This window comes from Kwoniella botswanensis, chromosome 3 (assembly GCF_036426115.1).
Source record: "Kwoniella botswanensis chromosome 3, complete sequence".
NCBI lineage: Eukaryota > Fungi > Basidiomycota > Tremellomycetes > Tremellales > Cryptococcaceae > Kwoniella > Kwoniella botswanensis.
In genome coordinates, this window is record NC_088601.1 from 778,759 (window position 1) to 798,598 (window position 19,840).

General features: G+C 44.0%; 7 protein-coding genes across 7 annotated transcripts; 2 read left to right on the forward strand and 5 right to left on the reverse strand.

Annotated features, from left to right (window-relative positions):
* Positions 1–515: 515 nt before the first annotated feature.
* L199_008179 (uncharacterized protein) lies at positions 516–1,904 on the reverse strand (the record flags this gene model as incomplete). The annotated part of the gene is made up of 5 exons (XM_064893861.1): positions 516–613; positions 707–795; positions 907–1,094; positions 1,169–1,311; positions 1,373–1,904. 5 exons carry the CDS (start codon positions 1,902–1,904, stop codon positions 516–518), a joined length of 1,050 nt encoding a protein of 349 aa, XP_064749933.1.
* Positions 1,905–4,556: 2,652 nt separating this feature from the next.
* Positions 4,557–6,685, reverse strand: L199_008180 (uncharacterized protein; the record flags this gene model as incomplete). The annotated part of the gene is made up of 10 exons (XM_064893862.1): positions 4,557–4,728; positions 4,799–4,872; positions 4,999–5,201; positions 5,271–5,428; positions 5,574–5,708; positions 5,789–5,911; positions 5,972–6,090; positions 6,165–6,277; positions 6,360–6,586; positions 6,645–6,685. The coding sequence occupies 10 exons, from the start codon at positions 6,683–6,685 to the stop codon at positions 4,557–4,559; spliced, it is 1,365 nt and encodes a 454-aa protein (XP_064749934.1).
* A 336-nt stretch (positions 6,686–7,021) lies between these two features.
* Positions 7,022–8,773, forward strand: L199_008181 (uncharacterized protein; the record flags this gene model as incomplete). The annotated part of the gene is made up of 4 exons (XM_064893863.1): positions 7,022–7,362; positions 7,467–7,776; positions 7,918–8,117; positions 8,221–8,773. The coding sequence occupies 4 exons, from the start codon at positions 7,022–7,024 to the stop codon at positions 8,771–8,773; spliced, it is 1,404 nt and encodes a 467-aa protein (XP_064749935.1).
* Positions 8,774–9,138: 365 nt separating this feature from the next.
* On the forward strand, positions 9,139–10,938 carry L199_008182 (uncharacterized protein; the record flags this gene model as incomplete). The annotated part of the gene is made up of 11 exons (XM_064893864.1): positions 9,139–9,209; positions 9,277–9,288; positions 9,367–9,380; positions 9,514–9,614; positions 9,711–9,843; positions 9,908–9,981; positions 10,055–10,211; positions 10,277–10,471; positions 10,551–10,636; positions 10,691–10,744; positions 10,807–10,938. 11 exons carry the CDS (start codon positions 9,139–9,141, stop codon positions 10,936–10,938), a joined length of 1,029 nt encoding a protein of 342 aa, XP_064749936.1.
* A 432-nt stretch (positions 10,939–11,370) lies between these two features.
* L199_008183 (uncharacterized protein) lies at positions 11,371–12,303 on the reverse strand (the record flags this gene model as incomplete). Its single annotated transcript, XM_064893865.1, has 2 exons — positions 11,371–11,983; positions 12,164–12,303. The coding sequence occupies 2 exons, from the start codon at positions 12,301–12,303 to the stop codon at positions 11,371–11,373; spliced, it is 753 nt and encodes a 250-aa protein (XP_064749937.1).
* Positions 12,304–12,924: 621 nt separating this feature from the next.
* On the reverse strand, positions 12,925–14,808 carry L199_008184 (uncharacterized protein; the record flags this gene model as incomplete). Its single annotated transcript, XM_064893866.1, has 3 exons — positions 12,925–13,136; positions 13,232–14,577; positions 14,690–14,808. The coding sequence occupies 3 exons, from the start codon at positions 14,806–14,808 to the stop codon at positions 12,925–12,927; spliced, it is 1,677 nt and encodes a 558-aa protein (XP_064749938.1).
* A 2,186-nt stretch (positions 14,809–16,994) lies between these two features.
* Positions 16,995–19,046, reverse strand: L199_008185 (uncharacterized protein; the record flags this gene model as incomplete). Its single annotated transcript, XM_064893867.1, has 10 exons — positions 16,995–17,055; positions 17,117–17,252; positions 17,309–17,371; positions 17,428–17,630; positions 17,737–17,873; positions 17,933–18,103; positions 18,165–18,276; positions 18,341–18,541; positions 18,611–18,645; positions 18,714–19,046. The coding sequence occupies 10 exons, from the start codon at positions 19,044–19,046 to the stop codon at positions 16,995–16,997; spliced, it is 1,452 nt and encodes a 483-aa protein (XP_064749939.1).
* Between the last annotated feature and the right edge of the window lie 794 nt (positions 19,047–19,840).

A 19,840-nucleotide genomic window follows, 5' to 3' on the forward strand; every position in this document is an offset into this window, starting at 1 on the left:
CCCTCTCCCCCTCCCTCTCCTCTGTCCAACACCCAATACGGAAGAAATGAAATGAAATAACACATGAACGCCAAGTCCATAAACATGAGCAAAGAGTTATTATACCTTTACGGGAAATGTAAAAATAAAATAAAATAAAATAAGATATATACGATGTTTTGAATTGTCCATCGATTAAAGAATGAAAAGGTGGTGGTGGTGGTGGCACATACAAGATTGATGTAGATTAGCAGAATTGAAACATTAGATCAGAGCCAAAAAAAATTATAGTTAGTTGAAAAAGAAGAAAGAAAAAATATAAGTCAGAATCAGAGAAGAGAAGTAGAGAATAAGAGAAGATTATAATAAATAAAAAAGAGGTAGCAAACATCGAATTTGCGATGACGATTATCAATCTGGTTGATTGATTTCTGATTATATATGAGGTTCGGCTCCAGACTCAGATCGATCGATCGACGAAGTTTTGATGTGGACGATTTTGACAGTCTGGAGCGTCTGCTTATAATCTCAATCCCCTACTTAGCTCCCCAGCTCCACCAACTCGATTTCTTCTTCTCCGGCGCGGGATTGTATTCCTTTTGCATCTCAGCGAGTAATACGTCGAATGCCTTGGCTAAATACGGGAGTGGTAGAGTAAGCTTCCATTCAAAGTGACAAAATATGGTACCAGTCAGACAGGACATCAAAGTAAAACCCTATAACTCACAGACGTTCTTATTATCTTTCGCACTTGATTCTATGAATCCAGCATTCAACTTTTTAGCGAGAGCTTCACCCTCAGCTGTAGTTACGGCTCTGTAAATTGGGCCCAAATCAAGATTAGTATCAATAGTGTTCCTCATTCTCCCACTTTTTCGCTTTCTATACTATGGATCTAGTGTTTTTTATTGGAAGACACAAACTCACCTTTCAGACTGCAAATCCAATTTCTGACCTACAACCACACAAGGGACTTTCTCCAAACCAGCATAATCGAGGATTTTATCATGTACTATCGGGATCATCTCGAAAGATTGCCTCGACGTGATTGAGTAGACGAGGATATATCCGTGAACCCCGATCCCGTATTTACCAGGGAACAAAGAGTATTCTTCCTATAAGAACCAAAACAGACAAGTCAGGTCGATGTCTACTAAAGACCGTTCTGGTCAAGCAAATATGGACTCACCAATCCTGCCGAATCGATAATTTCACATTCATATTGCACACCGTTGTAAGTCACGGTCTTATGTGAAGTATCCTCGATGGTAGGGTAATAAGATGCGTTGTATGTTGGCGGTGCGACGTATTGCTGAGTCAGTGAGGTTTTACCTAAAATGACCACTTTCATTAGCTTCTCATTCGTGCAGATTTGCAACAAGCAGCTACTCACCAACACTGGGTGAGCCCATGATGACCACCTTTCTCTTCATGGTAGCTGCTGAATCGCTCATGTTGGCTGAATCCGAATGGGTATTTCGTAGGTATAAGGAGGTGCCAATAAATCTAGTATCGTATTCTATCTCTTCTTCAATCAGAGTTTCCGAATCCTCTTCGTCGTCTGATGTTAGAGGTAATGGAAGATGGGAGGATGAGACTGCTGTGGCAGATGAAGTTCGCGAGAGAGGGGATGTCAGACGGGAATGAGAATGCGTTTGACGGAAAAGTGATGATGAGCGAGGTAAAGGAGATTTACGCGAGGCGAGACGAAGATTCCAAGGATCGGGTGTATACGATGGGAATCCAGTGAAGTATGTGGAATGTTGTGGTGTTGTCGGAGTGGTAGGTGAAGCAGGTTCGGAATTCCGTCGTTTATGTTCGCGATGTACGGGTGAATGGACGATCAAAGTGGGCAAGTTGACGGAACGAGGTGAGTTGCGAGTGACGGGTGTAGCAGCGGTTGTAGGTATATTCGTTGTTGACATGTCGAGCGGAGGGGATGACGGAAAAAGGGTTTGAGAATGAATTGATTGATTGATTGTCAGTGATGGTTGTTCCTTGCGGATGAGACAGGTAAAAGGGTGTTTGTGTGTGATGACAACGACAACAACAATAATAACAAATAAGGGTTTATTAACTCGAGTATAAGGATGATGGGGATCGATCAAAGCTCTGTGCGTTTGGGTGATGATGCGGCTAATGAGGAAGAGCCCAAGCGGGATCGGAGTATAGAATAGTGAATATAGAATCAAGGGAAGGAGCACAAAGCGTACAACTAGAACAGAGGCTGATTAAAGAAGAAAAAGCCAAGGCGGCAAATGGTTCAGTAGCTAGGGTTGGGATGATCAGATGAATGAATTAAGGTTGACAATGTTCAAATTGTTCCTCTTGTCTCTGATCTCGACAGGAGTGATCATAAGGGTCTGATAAGGTTGAGAGGTAAGGACAAAGGGAATGATAAGTGGCAAAAAGAGTTGAAGACGAATAAAGGGAGTCACCAAATCGACGAACAGTATCAATATCATATGTTACTGTTATTGTGGATGTAAAAGCCCTTTATTTATGTCATACCGATTCGGTTCAAACACAGGGCAGGATGAGTTGAGCTGTATGGAGAGATGCACTAGAATAAAGGCGTGTTTGTGACTCTAAACATCACGTTGATCAAACCCCAAATGATATCTTCCAAGCGAAGAAAGAAGTCGTGTTTTGCGAGTGTGATATCGACATACCAGTGTATCGTGTCTCGTGTGTCGATACCAGACCATCATACCGACCAAAGGAATCAAAGGGATAGACATAATTGATATTATCGTATGGGGAGAGACTCCGGCGATATTGCCGGCGGTATATGAAACGCCTTTGGCTCGATTACTCCTCCAGACCCAATTTAGAAAGAGTAAAAGAGGTACGAGGGAAGGGAGGGGATGAAGGGATAAATCCGACTAGGAAGGATCAAGGAATATTATGGGGTAAGGGGGAAGCGAGGGTTTTGATTGTGTGCTGTGTAGCTTCGTACAGAAGAAGGATCGACATTCTTCAAACTACTATTCTCGGTGAACAGGCCGAATGTGAAAGGACACGAGGAATGGACGGTGGAAATGTTGAAAACAGCTGGGTATGAGATAGTGAACGACATGGAAGACAACAGCAACAGGGGTGATAGACAGAATGAAATGGATGAAGAGGAGTGTAGTCGAGAAGGTAACATTGATCATAGGAACACGAGAGGAAAGCCCTTCAGGATTCAAGATAGAAGAAGAATAGGGAATGGGACAGTTCTCACAGAAAATAGACGGACCATGATGAGTACAACAAGTCATGGAAGGAAAGAGAGCCAGATAACCAAGGAGTGAGAAACGAGCAGAAAAAATACACCTCCGAGAAGAGAGGAAGGAAAGAAGGCAATCAAAGTGAAGCTGACGAGAATGACAAGAGAAGATATGCCATTTTGGATCAAGCAGATAATTGGTTGGAAGTGTGATGATAAAAGACGAGAGAGAAGTAAGAATATATAGATGATTATCACTCACGTCGTGTTAAGTAAGTCTTATATCGCGAAGAAAGTTATGAGAATCGTTTGCCTTTATTCTATGACCAGGTGGTTGTTGTAATACCAAAAGGAATACCGTTGTGCTAGTTGATGTTGAGTATCTGTAAAGTGGGTAGTGGACGTTGACAGGATGGGAGGTAACTTGATTCTCGGCTTGAAGTTGTGGTTGAAGTGGAGTATAGTCTAGATAAATGGATGTAATGTATGTATGGATTGATGCAAGCCAAGATGAGATCTTCTGATCCGAATTAAATTCTAAGTGACGTTGTATAGTACGGTAGGATGCGTACTACTTACTATTCCTATATAGTAATTAACCTTCGCTTAATCTTTGATTACGGTTACAATTACGATTGATTTCGATCAAACTAGAACAAAGTAGAGTCACTTGATAAACTATGCTGTGCACAGGCCCACCCTTGTAGTTGTGTGTGTTTGTGTATAGTTGGAAGGAAAGGAGATGTTGAGATTACGATGAATGATAAGACATGGAACAGAGATGCAATTCATGTTCAAGCCAATTTGTTCTGATCTTTCTTTCCCATACGTGATGTGATGGATGGGATGGGATGATGTGGGGTTACACCTCATATCCTCAAACTAGATTTCGAATTGAGTTTTCCCTGATCCGGATTATCGGTTTGGGTCATGGTTGGTTGGCGCACCAGGGGTTCAGTCGGGTGACCAATTTATTGTGCATACGACGTATATACATAGTAAGTGACATTGTGACATCCTGCATGCATATGAGAAACGACGACGAAGGATGTTATGCTAGTGTTTGCACGGTTATATACATACAGTATGAGCATCCACCTAATTGATACCTTTGCCTTGTTCTTATCTCTGTCGTCGCTTTAGAAACTAGAGGTACAGTCTAACGTCGATGAAAGGCATCCCTTTGACCCATCCAATTTCTATAACACGTTTCATCAAATGTACTCTAAGATGTGACGACAACAGTATATAAACCGAGCAAGTCAACCAGTAAAATAACAGTGAAGCGCAGCACACTGCAACTCGAAGAGAGTGTATCATCACTTGTGAAATCCATAGTCAACTAACATACAACATTCTTGTCAAACTACCATCTAACCTCGACTTTCCCACTCCTAGCTAGTTGTCTGACACCTTTAAAAGGTTTATACATGACATCACCCTGGACTTTCAGCTGATCAACTCTGAGGTTTGAGAATGAATGATGTTGGATATTGAATGATATTTCGAAGGAAGGGGATGGTGTGGGTTGCGACTCGCTGAGAACATACAAATTCAGTCTACATCGACCATGTACCTGATGCAGTATCCTTTCATTGATATACTCACGAAGAAACGAATGATCCTGTCAATGTCGGTGATCGCTCCGTAGATACGAACGACGACAATTTCCATTTCAATATCTACCATCAACAGTTGAATCGGTCAGCAATACATCCCTACAACATACTCCAACATCATGACGAGACAAACATCTCCATCCACCCCTGACCCAAGTATAATCTGCATGGCAGAAATGCCGCACTCACCTGAGTATGAGGATCAAATTCCCAATTGCCACCAGCGACATAACCCTCCGCCGCACCTTCTTCACTCCTACTACCTAGCGGTTTCCTATCCCCTTGAGCAGTCGCACTGACCGACGTAGCTCCTTTACCTAGGTAGATTGAAATGACAATATCCTCTAATGGACGACTGTTCAATCGCGATGTGAGCGTTATAGAGAAACGGCCTAACCCCAGCAATTCAAATGAACTCAGCTCAAATCACAAATCGCAAGTCGAGATACAACCGGACATACCTCCATTAGATTCAACTACCAAATTGGCCTTTACCCCCAAAGGTAGTTGATTCTTTACATTCCCCGTTGTTGGGGGGACAGCTTGATATTCCAATAAACGGAATTTACCATCTGGGGGTATAAATGATAATATACGGTTCTTTTCCCATTTACTGTACCTATTCGGCGTATACAAACACTAGGTATGAGCCTCAAACCATTCGGTCCATTCTCGTCCAAGGTATGATGAAGGGATGCAGGGCATGAGCAATTACTGCTGATTGGAAGAGACCAGCCTTTGTAGGTAGGAACAAGATGACATACCGTATACAAGGGTGAAAAGCACATTCATCCAAGACCTTTGGATTGGAAAAATTCAATAACAAATCTGGATTACCAGATAATCTGGAATTGCAATTTACTCGACCCCATACAGATGACGATAAGATGTTTCCTCGTCTATATCACAATGTCAGTGATGATTCATACGATATTGTCGCCGTCGCAAGGGAAGTATAGAATGGTTGGTGATGACTTACTTATCTATTAAAGCATCCATGGATTCCTCAATATCAAAGTATATCTCATTCGACGAATGCCTCACACCTGGTCTTCTCCACGGGATGGGTGCAGTGAACGGCTGCGTAGTAGGAGCTTGCAATCTACGAAGCAAAAGGCCATGAGCCGAGCCTGACACGGAGTACGTTTGAAAGTTAGCTTACCCAGATACTCCTGCGACATTCAGCAACTTCCTCATCAACGTTGGAGGAAGGACGATCTCTTTTAACATGTTGGTTTCCATCGTCATTGGATGTCCTTCATCCAGCATCTCCTCGATCAACTGAACAGCAAAGTCAGGACACCATCAGCTTAATACAAGTAGCGTTGACATAAGATCGGAGACAGGGTATTTACCATGTATATTATATCGAAATTATCTTTAATGTTAATCTCTGTTATTTCCCCCAAATAATCTCTCAGCGTATCAAGGAAAGAATCCAAAAATGAAAATGCGAATAACGGATTCACTAAGTCACATATGTTATAACTATCAGTATCATGTCTTTCTACAAATATTGAACGTTAGGGAGTACGACGTAGGATACTTACCTTCCTGTCCAACTGGAACTAAAAAATACAGTCCCTCTCTTTCCACATGACATAGTCCAGCACCCGACATACTTCCCCCACCTCTAGATAACGTATTGACCCATATCACCGGGTCGAGCGCTTCGTCATCCGCAATAGCCTTTTTGCGCGCCGAGTTGAACGTGTCGATATGCAGAGAAGGGTATGAGGGCGGATGAAGGGGGAAATGAGATGAGATGAGGGGTTTTCTGAAGAGATTGCAGGTTAGCATTGAAGTTGAGCACGATGGTACACCCTTAAGCTTACCCGTTTGGATCTAGGATGATTATACCGTCTATACGAGCCATCTTGAATCACCTGCACTAGCTATCTTACGATGTTGAGAGGGACATAATCACAGAGTGAACCTTTGAATATCATCAACAACGGTTGATCACACGGTAGTTACCGTTCGTCATCATATCGAGTGAACCGTCCACTTTGACCCCCACGTGGCAACGTGGAGTCTCCACAATTGCAACCAGGAATTTTGAAAATTCAGCCAAATATCAAAAATCTTTTCGAAAGAGGGTTGTTGATCATTTGCTCAGTCGTCGCTACATAATCATCATACTGAATCGATCCCACATACCACGACCATCATCACCTCAGCCCGTCAGACCCATAGAGGGCGATCAATTACGATGGTCCAAACCCTAAACTTTCTCGTACCCTCTTTACACCCCAACACACTAATCGACCTATCCTTCCCATCCCCTTCATTAGACTTGGTCCCCTCCGCACCCGAACCTATAGTCCAACATCTCCCAATCAAATATGGCGAATACCAGTCTCTAGGTCGATCTAAGCGGATGGTCAAATCTGGTGAAAATCAAGTGGTGATTGCCGATGATAAATTTCAGATATCCACTTTGGACTTATCTCCTCTGGCTCAGGAGGAAGCTTCTCCGCCTGTTGTCAGAGCGCAGGAAAGTGTCAAGGCGAGAAAGAAAGATATCTGGGCCGGGCTGGTGGCTGTACAGGGGTGAGTTACTGCTCTATCGTAGGACATGAATATCGCGTGGTTCAAGTATGAAGGATGCCTTGTTTTTTCGTCAGTACACTGCTAATTTCCTTTGCATATCATAGCGGAGTAATCTCTGCTCTCACCTCCGGCCTACTGACATACCACCCCTCTTCCTCATCTTCCGATGACACACCATCCGCCTCAACCTCCCGTACGCGATCGGTACCCTCCCCTATACAATGTCTTACATCCACTTCTGCGTCCCCAAACACATTCGTCACAGCAGGTAAAGAGGTGGACGTATCGATATGGGATATAGAACGTACCTTTGGATCATCGGGGATGGACGAGGATGGTCCGTCAAAGAACTGGGATAGTGGTAAGAGGAAGAAGAACGTTTATGAAGTAGGGCAGATATGGCAAGCTAAGAATGTGAGTTGAACTCGTATAAAATACATGTCGTATGAATCTCCTTCCCGCTTGATCTATGTATCACGGAGATGCAGACTACTGGATAATCGCATACCTCAATCAGACACTGAGCTCACAAATCTCTCGCACCATTGTATTCAGGTTCCTCAAAATAATCTATCTCTCAGACAACCCATCAACCACCTCTCACTCACCTACCTCGACGAGTCACCGTACTTACTAGTGAGCGGTACGAAAGCGGGAACCATACGAAGATACGATACAAGGCAGCGAAAACCTCTGTCGGATTGGAAAGTAGCTAGGGAAGGTGGGATAGGATGTGTAGCATCAGGTGTAGAACAGTGAGTGGACAATCTTTTCTGCCCTTTTTTCGGTAGATCGTATCGCTTTCAAACAAAAGACTAAATGTTGACTGATTGTTTGGTTGGTTGGCCGTGCGTTTAGCGAGCTATTCTTCTCTGATCAATCTAATCTCCTCTCCTCATTGGACTTACGTACTGGCAAACCCCTTTATACCTATTCTCAAATGACCTGTACACCACATCACCTCTTATCCATCCCGCTCTCTGCAACGGAATTGGAAGGAGGAAATACGGGAAGTAGGAGGGTAGGATTAGGAAGTATCTCATCGGACGCTACGTTCAGATTACATACCTCCACTACACCTCCCTCGGACGAACAGAAAGCTAACTTCGGAGGAGAAGGGAAGAAGGGCGAGATATTGAAGATGGTGGGTGGAGTAGGTGTAGGAGAAGGTATATGGAGAGGATACGGCGAGAGAACTATCGTACCTCCAAAAGTCGATAATGAAGCTGGTGAGGGAGATGAAGAGGAGGTAGACGATGAACAAGTATGGGAAGAGATGAGCGAAGTTCAAGATCAAGGCAAGAGTTTGAGTGATAATGAGGAATATTCAGATTCGGAAGAGTCGGATTTGGGTGAGGAAGATAGGGTGGTGATTAAGAGTAAACCTAAGAAGAAGGCCAGGAAGATATAAGAGATAGAAACCTATCTTAGGTCCTCGATGTATACAATAACATAACATATATGATCATGTTTAGTGTATCCCAAGTGCATTGTCATGTACCTAAATGAGAGAAATAATGCCACATCCATCCATACTCGTAGTTTGTATCTGATGTGTACCAGTAACCCATTAACTGTACGGTGGTGCCTGAACGTGGTCGAGTTCGCAAAAATGCATCGAGCACCCTGTCAAAAGTTTCCAACCCGTTCATTCCAAAACAATCACATACAATCTACTAAATCCCCAAGAGTACCACTTGTAGACGGTACATCCTCCAGCTTCCCCCCTCTTTCCCTCTACTCATTCACCTCACAACGGAAAAAGACACAATCAAAATGTCGCCTGCAGCTCAAGAAACCGCTACTCAAGGTTTACCACCTGTCGGAGAGATGACTTCGAGGGATTAGTGAGTGGCTTCGATCTCCCTCATCTCGCATGGGAATGGTAACTGATACATTGTGATCAATATATAGCTACGCTGATAGGTAAGCTATGACATAGAAATGAGAAGCGTCACAGGTGGATAAAGCTGATTAGAATTCGAATTTGATGAACGAACTCAGTTATGCTCACTTCGGTATGTCATATTTCATCTCCCCTTAACAACAACCCAGAGACGAACACCTTGATTACATCGTTGTTTCCTCCTCATACACATGGAAAAAACCATCATATGTAATGACGCTAATGAGGCCCTACGACATCAATAGGTATCCACGAGGAAATGTTAAAAGATCAAGTCCGAACTCTGTCCTACCGAAATGCCATAATGCAGAACCCTCATTTATTCAAAGGTAAAACCGTACTTGATGTGAGTCTATCACTAGCTACTCATTAACCCAATATCATCAAAATCGAACACGAGCTAAATGAATTCTTCTTGTATGTTGGGGTTATGTTGTTATAGGTCGGTTGCGGAACAGGTATTCTATCGATGTTCGCTTCCAAGGCAGGAGCCAAGTTGGTCATTGGTATTGATATGTCAAACATCCTCGATCAGGCTGAGAAGATCGTCAGAGCCAATGGATTCACTCAGGATCGTACGTTGCTGCAAAATCCATTCGAGACCACCATCGAGATTTATGCTGATTACGTGGTGTCTAGAAATCGTCTTATTGAAAGGTAAATTAGAAGATGTAGAATTACCCGTCAAACAAGTAGACATAATCATCTCAGAGGTATGTTCACCACATTCTTCTCACCTATCTTGACTTCGGATGTTTAGCTGATTCATGTTCGGTACTTTTAAAGTGGATGGGTTACTTCCTACTCTACGAGTCAATGCTTGATACCGTCCTTTTGGCTCGAGACAAGTACTTAGCTCCAGATGGATTACTATTCCCCGATAAAGCTACCATCTTCCTTGCTGCTATTGAAGATCAAGATTACAAGGAGGAGAAGATCAACTGTGAGTTTTGGGTTTCTGTTCACCACCATTTTCACTTTGTTTGGCTGATCATATAATGGGATCAGTCTGGGATGATGTATACGGATTCGACTACTCATGTATCAAAGAAATCGCCCTTAAAGAGCCATTGGTAGATTGCGTCGAGCTCAAATCGGTTGTTTCTCACCCATGTGCCATCAGGCATATCGATATCAAGACGGTCACCAAGGAAGATTTGGCTTTCAAAGTTCCTTTCCAACTTAAAGCTACTAGAAATGATTGTGGGTCATTCATCCAAGCTTTTTTGCCAATCACGAACGGACAGTAGCTTATAGTAGTATATGGTTTGTATCCGAACAGACGTTCACGCTTTCCTAGGATGGTTCGATATCTCCTTCTCATGCTGCCATAAACCCATAAACTTCTCTACCGGACCTCAAGCCAAGGTAAGTTTGTCACGTCGTTGGAGATAGTTATCAAATGCTGATAATGCGCTACAGTACACTCACTGGAAACAAACTGTATTCTACACACCTGAAACATTGACCGTTTCTGTGAGTTAGACTTCAGCTGGATCGGATACAGGTATTCATTGACCCGTTTGATTGTCCTTTAGGAAAACGACGTGATCAAAGGTCAATTATCATGCGCACCCAACTCGAGGAACAATAGAGATTTAGATATCGAAATTGAATACGAGGTGGAAGGTGCAGAGGCAGTAAAAGGAAAGATGGTTTACAAAATGTAAGTTCAATTCTGCTCTCGGTGGATCGAGGGATAAGCTGATGTCTGACTGGGAAAAGGTCATAATCATTTATCTGTCTTGCATCTATCGTTCAATCTTGAATCACCTTATCCGCCCTACTTTTCATTAACGGAAAATAGGTATTAAATCCTTGTCATTCGAACTTTCCCGTATGAATGCGCAAAGTAGTAACAAAACAAGATTCATTTTTTTTATCGTTTTATCATTCATTCATAATTAGATACCCACAAAAGCATGCATATAAAGGTTCCGTCTACACCCACTATAATGCTTGAATTGCAGTCGATGGCTTGAGGCGGCCAATCGTATTTATCGAGAAATACTGTCCTAATTGCTTTCTGCTGATTATTCAGTAAATAGTGCATATTCAGACTCGTCGATCCATCTAAGTCTACCAGTCTACCATCTATCAATTCACCCTACTAATCTCTTTCTTTCTCCCCAAGCTGCATCCACCCGATTCAACTGTTCCTGTATCTTCTTCACTCCCAATTTCCTCTCGTTCCTCGCATTCGTCCAATCACTCTGAGGAATCTGTACTCCATCTAAATCTAGTAAACCTTTAAGAAGTAATTCAGATAATCTAGCATGTTCTTTCTGTAGAGTCTCAAAAGGTGGTATATGTTTAGGTTTGTTCGTAGCATTGGGATCGGTCTGGGATATAAAAGTAACTATACTTGGTATCAAGGGATTCAGGACTGATTCCACCAAGTTCGAAATCCATGAGACCAATACTGATTCTTGATCCGTTTCAGGTTGTTTATTCTTCTTCGCCCCTACGCCGTTAGGTTTAGCTGCCGAAGAAGAGGAAGGAGGTGCACTAGGTACTGGACCTCCCTTTCCTACGAGGACCAAGGTCGATCCATCTTCGATACCGTACGAAGAGATGGTAAGTGATGGATCTTTTAGGACGGCTCCCTTGTATATCAATTTGAGTCCATCGAGCGGTAAGGAAGTTTGGGAGGAGAGAGTGGCTAGGAGGGTGGAGAGCGGGGTGAGGGATGGTGAGGGAATAGGAATATTGAATCTGGAGTATGGGAAAACGATGTTAGATGTATGTCTTCCAAAGTATACAGGGTGCAAATGGAATAAAGCGGGGACAGGGTGTAAAGGGGATAGCGGCGGTACAAGAGGGGGATAAAGAAGGAGAGAACGAGAAGGGAGGGAAGAGAGATCGATGTCAACAGGATTTGTGGGTCAGATTTACCTCTCTCTACCCCACTTCACTTGGATGACAATCTTCCCCTCATCCCGCTCGACACGAGCTCTCCTAAACGGGTTGAAGAACGACATTTTGAGGGATTTTCCTATGAGGAGAGGGGTGACTAAGTGTTCAGAGCAGAGCATAATTAGTGTCCACGTATGAGCAATCTGCTTGATGTATGTCGTGAGTATGCAGAGCAGGAGATACCCGTAATCTAACCGATGAAGCGAAGAGACTTACAGAAGGTATCGATTAACGACGACACTTTGGAAACCGTACTGTAGATTAGATCGTTTCTTTTGTGGATTTTCACGCCGGGATGTCTCCTTCTACGAACGACTGTGTAAAGTTGAATCACTGCTATGTATGAGATATGCTATTATGGATGCAAAGAGAAGGAAGAGAAAGGTTGTATGAATCGTCATGTTCGATGAAATCTGTCATTGGCGATGGCAACCACGTGCGCGACCCTAAGTACAGTTGGCGAATGTGGCACTCCACCTCATTCATCTCTCAACGACGATCCTTGATCAACATGAATAAGATACATGCTGATTTAACATGAATATAGAACTAGAGTACCTCGATACACCTTATAATTAGAATGAATGGTATGTATTAATGAAAAAAATCAAGATTCAGACGCGAAAAGATATGGAAAATCCGAAAAGATCGAACTGATATCCGACTCCCTTCCACCTCTTCCCCTCGTCCTCTTCATTCTTCTTCCCACGCATGGCTATTCTCAGCACTACAGAGCCAGCTTATACAGCAGTAGCGGGGACAGGGGCGGAGTTGGCAACGTCGTTGTGATCGGCACCAATCTTCTCGTGGGTGGAGACGGGTAACTTGCCTTCTTGAGTGAGACCCATCTCAGCAGCGAAGGTGGAATGGGGTTTCCAACCTGCAGATTTTCGAGGAGAACCGCATTCTTCCATCATCCTGTCTACCTGCTCCAAAGTAAGGGATTTGGTCTCTGCGGTGATTGCGCAATGCTTGATTAGCCTATGGTATTCTCTGAAATGAAAGAACCTAAAAAATTAATCGAAGAATTCGGGAAAAATGACTCACCCCATACCAAGAAATAAGCGTAGATGAAACAGATCACACAAGTTGAACCCCAGACGAAGAAAACCTTTGAACCGAGGTTACCTTGATCGGTACCGACCATGTAAGGGGTGATGACGGCGATGATACAGTTCCAGAACCAGTTGGAGGCGGTTGAGAGACCGACACCTCTTGATCGAATTGGGATGGGGAAGATCTCACCGATACATACCCAAGCACCAGGACCCCAAGTGGAAGCGAAGAAGAAGATGTAGATACAGATGAATGAGATTTGAGCTTTAACGATTGAGCTGTCACCGGGTTTGGCGACTCCCATGATACCGACGATGAATTCACAGATGAACATTCCCAAGGCACCGTAGATCAAAAGAGGTCTTCGACCGTATCTTTCGATGGTCCAGAATGACAGAGGAGTAGAACAGACGTTGACCAAAGTGGTGATGAGCGAGATCAAGAATGGGTTGGAGATAGTACCGAGATCTTGGAAGAAGGTAGTACCAAAGTAGAAGATGAAGTTTACACCAGTCCATTGTTGCATCATTTGCAAAGAGATACCAAGAAGAGTTCGTCGTAAGTTTGATTGAGGGTTGGAGATTGATCCGCTGAAACAAGCTGCCCAAGATCCGAGGTAAGATTGAGAAGGGATAAGTTCAGTTTCGTATTCGTGGTTGGCGATGATTTCAGCAATCTCTTCTTGGATATAAGTAGAATCTTGAGGTTGACCTCTGACTCTTGAAAGAGCTCTCGTAGCTTGGTCGATCTTTCCGTGTTTGACGTACCATCTTGGTGATTCTGGTAACAAACAGAGACCACCACCGAGGATGAGAGCCCAAGCGAATTGGATAGCGATGGGGATTCTGTAAGATCCAGTATCGGTTCGATCTTGTGTGGCGTAACATACACAAGAGGCCAAGAGAAGACCAATGGTGATACAGAATTGGTATCCTGATACGATGGCACCTCTGACTTTTCTAGGGGCGATCTCAGACATGTACAAGATGATGATGGCTGAGATGAAACCGACACCGAAACCAGAGACGATTCGACCAGCTACCAAAAGACCTAAACCGTGAGAGGCGGTTTGAAGGACACAACCGACGATGAAAATACCACATCCAGAGACAATGGTTATTCTTCGTCCGAAGTAATCGGCCAAATCACCAGCGATGATAGCACCAAAGAAGGTACCGGCGGAAAGGATGGAAGTGATGAGTGATTTTTGCCATGAGGGAAGGGTGAAAGCGTCTTTCTGAGCTTGGGTGGCATCGGCTGCAGGGATGGGAAGACCAGTGTAAAGGTTGATAAAGTAGTTCATTCCCAATACACCGTTCATGTAACCGGAGTCGTAACTGCGTAGTACGTAAGTGAGCTTGGCAATTTGGCGATTTGGCAATTTGGCAATTTGGCAGATGGCAGATGGCAGATGGCAGATGACCTCGCAAAGTGGAGCATTGAACTTACCCAAAGAAGATACCACCGAATGACGCAAAGACACACAAAAGGTAGGCTTTGACGGTGACTGGAGCCTCTACCCGATCTGGGTTAGTCGCTGCCGCTAACACGGTAGCTCCGCCTGGCATGTTGATTGATTTATTAGGTTTGTCGGGTAAGAAAGGAAAAGTGCTATGAAAGTCAATACACGAGCTCGTCAGCTTATGTTCTGTTCTAATCAGAAGAACCTAACGAAGGATCATTGGCTTACTTAGTGGTTGTTGTTGATATTGCAGAATTTGCTGGTTGGGAAAAAGAAAAAAAGGGGAAGAATCGATTCAGACGTGAAGATTTGGTCGTGTTTATATAGTTTATTTCGGGGACGGGGAGACCAGGGGCACAGGGGGCCCTTTGGATTGACAGAATGCAAAAAACTATTGCCTATGTGATCATGCGACGACACACACTCTACTCCGATTTGTTTTGTTTTGCTTTTGGGCCTCAGCTATTACGAGAAACAATAAAAAATCGATGGGTGCCTTAGGAACAAATCCAGAGACGCAGGGCATAAACAATCGAGGGGGGGGAAGAATCATAACCGACTAGAGACGAAAGACGATCGACTGGGGTCCGGCGGGGCTAATCTCGTAATTCTGTTTGGTAAGAGCCCTATGGGTGGGCCCAGGGAAGAAAGAAGGGAACGGTCGGAACCTGTCCATGAACGTCTCACACACAGTCGGTTGTAGTCGTGAGAATGTTAACCGGGACTGAATTGGATTCCCTCCTCACCATGGGGCTTCCAAAGCAAACATGTGACCCCCCTCCATGAATCGAGGAGAGCAGGATCAAAAGCGAAGGAAGGTTTATTTTTAGTGTGATGCCGCGTGTGGATCACTTGTTTGATAATTTTCATTCACCGCATGAAAACACCGCTTGGCTCTCGTAAGGATCATTGCTGCAATAAGGTCAAGCCACTAGTATCATTTTTTCCCTTTTCGATCGTTTTTTGACTCTTTTCCTGCGGTAATTGCGGATCATCAATGTTGCCCAATCCGAAATTGACGGTATACGTTCCTTAAGCAGACCAACAAACAAAACAAAACGAAATAGCAAGTAGCGGGATCGTAGTAGACAGTACATGCTCACAATGCATCGATAAAAAGAGAGTCATCATTAGATCCACATAGATATGAATATCCCCAAAGAGCAGAAATGTGAAAACACAACGAAAAAAATGACATGAGCCAAGTTATGCTTGGTCTGTGTCAGGAACCCAAAAAATATGGTCATGAAGATCTCATCGAACTTAAGCTTTCCGATCGCATCTTGGCTTGGTAAGATGTACAATTTGCAAATGGTTCCGGTGTTAACTTGATTCAGTACGGTCACTGAATCGTTACTGAATCAACGTCAAGGTCCGGTCATTGACCTTTTGTTCTCTGTTTAAACGAGGTACGAGGTAACGACGATAATCCTAGAATAAGGGTAGGGAAGTGCTGCGGCAATGGCAATGGCAATAGAATTGGCGTTTGTGGTTTTAAGCGACTTCATCCATGCTTGTTCAAATCTGTTTTTTTTGGATCCCGGAGACCCGAAACATAGGGAAACCCCCAACATGGGGACCATAGTAGGACTATGTAGGACCCCTCGATGAAGGGCGGGATACCATCGACTCGACTGGACGCATCGGCAAATGCAGCCCATGTTGAACTTCACAGCCAGACATGCGGGAATGGTGTGTGTCTTTACGTTAGAAATTAGAAATCGATGCCTAGATGTTTCAGGGGCTCGCTTTTCTGTTCTCTTTGTCCTTGTTCGATTTTGAGATCTGATCTTGAGGGTCACGCAGCGTAGTCATCGCATGCATGTCTACCTAAGCGATGATCGAACAGGCAAGGCACATGGAATCAAACTTCATCGAAACCCTTTACATGTCAGCCCGAAGAGACTGAATTCGGTGATTGCGATGTGCTACAAGTGCTGCACCCCTACAGAACCTCCCAGAGGGTCAGATAGCAGACGACGAAAATCACTCGCGTGGACAAATAAGATAATCAGAATGCGTCTCTGTTCGTACACACTCGGAAAATACGTTACTAGTTAGAATCCCATCCTATATACATCAACCATGCTATATTACTTTTTAGTTCCCATTAGGACACTTATAATTCCTATTTCTCGATCTACATTTAAGAAACTTGATTTTTAACTGGCTATGAAACCGAGTTTGAATATGAAAATTGGCTTGGAATGAACAATGCTAAGATAATAGTAGTGATGTTGCGATATAAAGGAAAAAAGAGAAGAAAAGTCCTTATGAAACTCTAATCACAGCTTAAGCTTTGGATTGAGGCCATTTAGCGGCTTCGGCAGCTAATCGGATAGCCCATGTGAGTCTGTGAGGTAATATGATCAGTCGGATACTCTCCTACAAGCGCAGAGGAAGATCCAACTCACTCATAAGTCTTGGTGGCATCCTCGAAGGACGAGAGGATGTGGGGGTTGGAACCACCTTCGATACAGTCAATAAAGTTGGATACCTCAGAGAAAAATGGATCGTCGTCAGTGAAGGAGTGTCTTTCTTCGTGGTCATCTAAATCGCATCACATCAGTATTTCAGTCTTTTGTTATGCACAAAGCTCGACCCACCTCCTGGTCTTCGGACGTAGAGAGTAGGGCTTTGGTATGGATCTACAAGTCGCATGTGGTAACCTATACCGGTACCGTAAGTTGACTGATCGTACTGTTTCCGTTACTTGGTAACTCACCATCGGCCCACACTTCCAATTCACACGCATAAGCGGTACCTTGCAAAGCGACGGCATGTTGGAATGACCCTACAGCACCGTTCTCATATTTCCAAATAGCAGAGGTGAGTCGGGGGATTCGGAGTTCTTCGTCGATCTTGCCTTCGTCGATGGGGATCTTAGAAAGTCTTCCTGGCTCTTCGTACCATTCAACGGATCGGGCACTAATGGAAAGAGGAATACGAAGTTAGTCTTGCAGCTTACGAGATACTTGATAATGTCGATACGGTTGTAAAGATCTAATTCGGGGAGTGAGAAGGCATCACTCACACAACACTGTCGATGTTAACATCACCTCCGAAGTATCTTGACAAATCACAGAAGTGAGTACCTTGCTCAATGACAGGTCCCATGTCGATGGCCTTGTTCCACCAAGCAGGTTTGGCGATAGCTTCGTACGCACAAGACTGCAGGGCGACATGACTCATCAGCTTATTACGTATATCAGAGGCGATTAGCAACTTACGTATCTAGCATTGGTAGCCATGACAGTAAGGCTGTTCTCGTGGATGATCTGTTTCATCTTCTGGACACATCTGAGATATCTGAGCATGTATCCGACCGAGACGATGTTTCCATTTTGGATGAGTTTCTGTGTAACTTCCTTGGCAGCTTCGACGGTACCAGTACCAACAGGCTGTAACGGATATCTCGTCAGCTCAACGATTCGGACCTTCTCGAAAAGTATGTTGACTAACCTTCTCAATGAAGTAGGCAGTCTTGGGGAAGAGTTTAAGCAAGTTGATCTCGAGATCGGTACCTTTGGTGGTACCACCTCTGTAGGCTGGGGGACATCCGACGACGATAGCACTGTTGACATATCGCATCACATCAGCTCAACCCGTTGATATATTACGGTAGATGATCCGCTTACTGAGGATCAGCGAGCTTCTGTTTCTTCAAATCAGCATGGTAATCCTCGATAGTCTTGTAGACTTTGGTATCTTTGTAAGCGGATTCTACGAAAGATTGTCTCTTTCCCTCGAGAACTTTATCGGCTCGGGCTGTGGATGGGTCAATCAGAGCAGTAACTTTGAGTCTTGGACCGAGTTTGTGTTCAAATCGGAAAGAATGGCTACAAAACACACGTGTATGATCAGCAACCATCCATCTCAAAGGTTACAGCACATAATGGAGAACTCACTTCCAAGGACCCTCATCTGAACCAAACATAATGTTCTGGAAAAAAAAGGGAAAAACAGTCTATCGTCAGCTTGAGTAGTCAAAAGAGGGAACAGTAAACTTACACCGGCACCGATCATCACTACGTTGAAGTCTGCTCCAGGTTCTGGGGGAGGATGACTGAACATCGCACCCGGAGCCATAGCGGTCATGGCAATGCCACGATTTTGTATCGAAGGATGTATCAGAGAAGAGTTGACGTTGTTCAGTGGTGAGAGGGTATGACGGGGGAGAAGAGGAGTGGAAGTGGAGATACAACGTGTGCATTGTGGATGTTGCGGACGAGGAAGTAATGGTCGGGTGAAGGAAGAGGTGGTCGCGAAATTACGAGATGATCCACCAAATCGTATAAGCGGAGGGAGAGCAGGAGTAGCAACCGTACGAAGATTGGGGTGCATGTTGATCAGGTTCGAATTGAGTTTGGGTAAAAGGAGGTGGAGAGTGAAGTGTATCAACGCAAGTTGACCAAACAGGGGAAGAGCCCAAGGATTTTTTGGTCGTTTATATATTTGTTGTCAGACAAAGGTTGAATATCGATGTCGTTGATCAGTATAGCGGAAACAGCGGCGGGTGTTGTAGTTGTTGACAAGGACCGAGGGGGGGGGAGAAGATCAGGACCGATTGATATGAGTTGTGTCGGAAAGGTAATTGAGAATGAGGGGCCAACGAACCAGTAAGGAGTCAAGGGGTGATATGAAGAAAGGAGCGATGCGGGGTCGATAGTGTGTGAAAGTGATAAGTTGGGGTTTGTTTGTCGAGGTACAAAGGAAGTGATTGGGTATTGTTGTTCGATATAAGGTCAAAGGTATCGACCGATATAGGTCAAGGGGGAGCGGTGTTTATGACGAAGGACAAGGAGAAGATGCGGGGATGGTGTAGAGCGAAAATGAAGAAGGGGTTTTCGAGCAGATAAAAAGCAAAGCAATCCCGGGTTTTGTACGTAGATGTAGTCAGGCCGACAAAAGAGAGGGTCGAGTGGTAATTATCGCAGCCGATAAATAGTCGTTTTTCGTGGTGTTAGCACGTCGGATTAAGAAGGATTAAGGGTGTTGGGATATATACCGGCCGGATCAGAGAGAAGAAAGGTAGAGTGGAAATTTTATGAGATGGTGAGATCCGTTAAGATGGTGAACGAGGAAGAAAGTTATTGTAGTGGTAGAAGTAATTCAGGTTTGTGTGAAGAAGAAAAGAA